The sequence below is a fragment of the Capsicum annuum genome, unplaced genomic scaffold (genome assembly GCF_002878395.1).
Source record: "Capsicum annuum cultivar UCD-10X-F1 unplaced genomic scaffold, UCD10Xv1.1 ctg19836, whole genome shotgun sequence".
Taxonomy (NCBI): domain Eukaryota; kingdom Viridiplantae; phylum Streptophyta; class Magnoliopsida; order Solanales; family Solanaceae; genus Capsicum; species Capsicum annuum.
In genome coordinates this window covers 1-1,794 of record NW_025825690.1, presented here as the reverse complement: position 1 = coordinate 1,794, position 1,794 = coordinate 1, and the positions used below count along the sequence as shown (strand labels likewise).

At 38.8% G+C, this 1,794-nt stretch overlaps 1 protein-coding gene across 1 annotated transcript; it reads left to right on the top strand.

The window, feature by feature from the left end:
* Positions 1 to 21: 21 nt before the first annotated feature.
* Positions 22 to 1,785, top strand: LOC124890542 (putative late blight resistance protein homolog R1A-10; the record flags this gene model as incomplete). Its single annotated transcript, XM_047402362.1, has 1 exon — positions 22 to 1,785. A coding segment is annotated over exon 1 (1,764 nt), but the record flags the coding sequence as incomplete, so codon positions are not given.
* Positions 1,786 to 1,794: the final 9 nt, after the last annotated feature.

Here is a 1,794-nt window from a genome sequence, read left to right as displayed (position 1 = left end):
ATAATTTTGACATCTCGAGATATGGAAGTGGGTTTGTATGGAAAGCGCAACACTGATCCTCTTAACCTTCGTTTGCTAAGGCCAGAAGAAAGTTGGGAGTTATTAGAGAAAAGGGCATTTGGAAACAAGAGTTGCCCTGATGAACTATTGGATGTTGGAAAAGAAATCGCCCAAAATTGTAAGGGACTTCCTTTGGTTGTTGATCTGATTGCTGGAGTCATTGCAGGTAGGGAAAAGACAAAGTCTGTATGGCTTGAAATTCGAAATAATTTGAATTCCTTTATTTTGAATAGTGAAGTTTATGTGATGAAAGTTATGAAATTAAGTTATGACCATTTACCTCTTCAACTAAAGCCATGCTTTCTCTACCTTGCGAGGTATCCGAAGGACAATGCAGTGGATAGAGATTGGTTGAAAATGTTTTGGTGTGCTGAAGGGCTTGTTGAACAGACAGAGCTGAAGAGTTTGGAAGAAGTGATGGAAATTTATTTGGATAATTTAATTTCCAGTAGCTTGGTAATTGCTTTCAATGAGATAGGTAATTACCCGACTTGCCAACTACATGATCTTGTGCATGACTTTTGTTTGATAAAAGCAAAAGAGGAAAGGTTGTTTGAGAAGGTAAGTTCAAGTGATCTATCTTCTTCTTCAGATTTGATGCCGCATATAGTGACCATTTATTATGATAAGGAGCACTTTGAATATAACAATTTCGTCCTGCTCGATTCAAAAATGAAAAGGCAGTATGGTAAACACCTCTATTCTTTGGTGATAACTGGAGACGAGATGGAAGATCGTCTTTCTGATGCATGTCACCTAAGAGACTTGAGGCTTCTTAGAGTGTTGTACCTGAAGCCATCTTTTATGATGGTGAAAGAGTCTTTGCTGAATGAAATAGGCATGTTGAATCATTTGAGGTTCTTAAGCATTGGGACAGAAGTTAAAGCTCTGCCTTTATCTTTCTCAAACCTTTGGAATCTAGAAACCCTATGGGTTAAAAACAAAGGATCAACCTTGGTACTATTACCTAGTATTTGGGATCTTGTAAAGTTGCGAGTGCTGTCCATTGATGATTGTTCTTTCTTTGACTTGGATACTGTTGAATCAATACTGATAACTGAGGACTCACAGTTAGAGAACTTGAGAGAATTAGGGAAACTCGTGCTTTCCTATTCAAAAGAAACAGAGGATATTTTCAAAAGGTTCCCCAATCTTCAAGAGCTTTCATTTGTTCTCAAGGAATCATGGGATTACTCAACAGAGCGATATTGGTCCCCGAAATTTGATTTCCTAACTGAACTAGAACACCTCACAGTAGATTTTAAAAGTTCAAATTCCAATGACAGTGGGGCCTCTGTAGCGACAAATCGGTCGTGGGATTTTCACTTCCCTTCCAATTTGAAAACATTGTTGTTGTATGACTTTCCTCTGGCATCCGATTCACTATCAACAATAGCGAAACTGCCCAATCTTGAAGAGTTGTTCCTTAGGAGAACAATCATCCATGGGGAGGAATGGAACATGAGGGAGGAAGACACCTTTGAGAATCTCAAATATTTGAACTTGACTGAAGTGACTCTTGCTAAGTGGGAAGTTGGAGAGGAATCCTTTCCTGTGATTGAGAAATTAGTACTGCGGAAATGTCATATGCTTAAGGAGATTCCACCTAGTTTCGGTGATATTTGTTCGTTGAAAATCATCAAACTTGTAGAGAGCCCTCATGTTGAAGATTCTGCTAAGAAGATTAAACAATATGTTGAAGATATGGGAGGGGACGAGCTTCAGGTCCTGGGC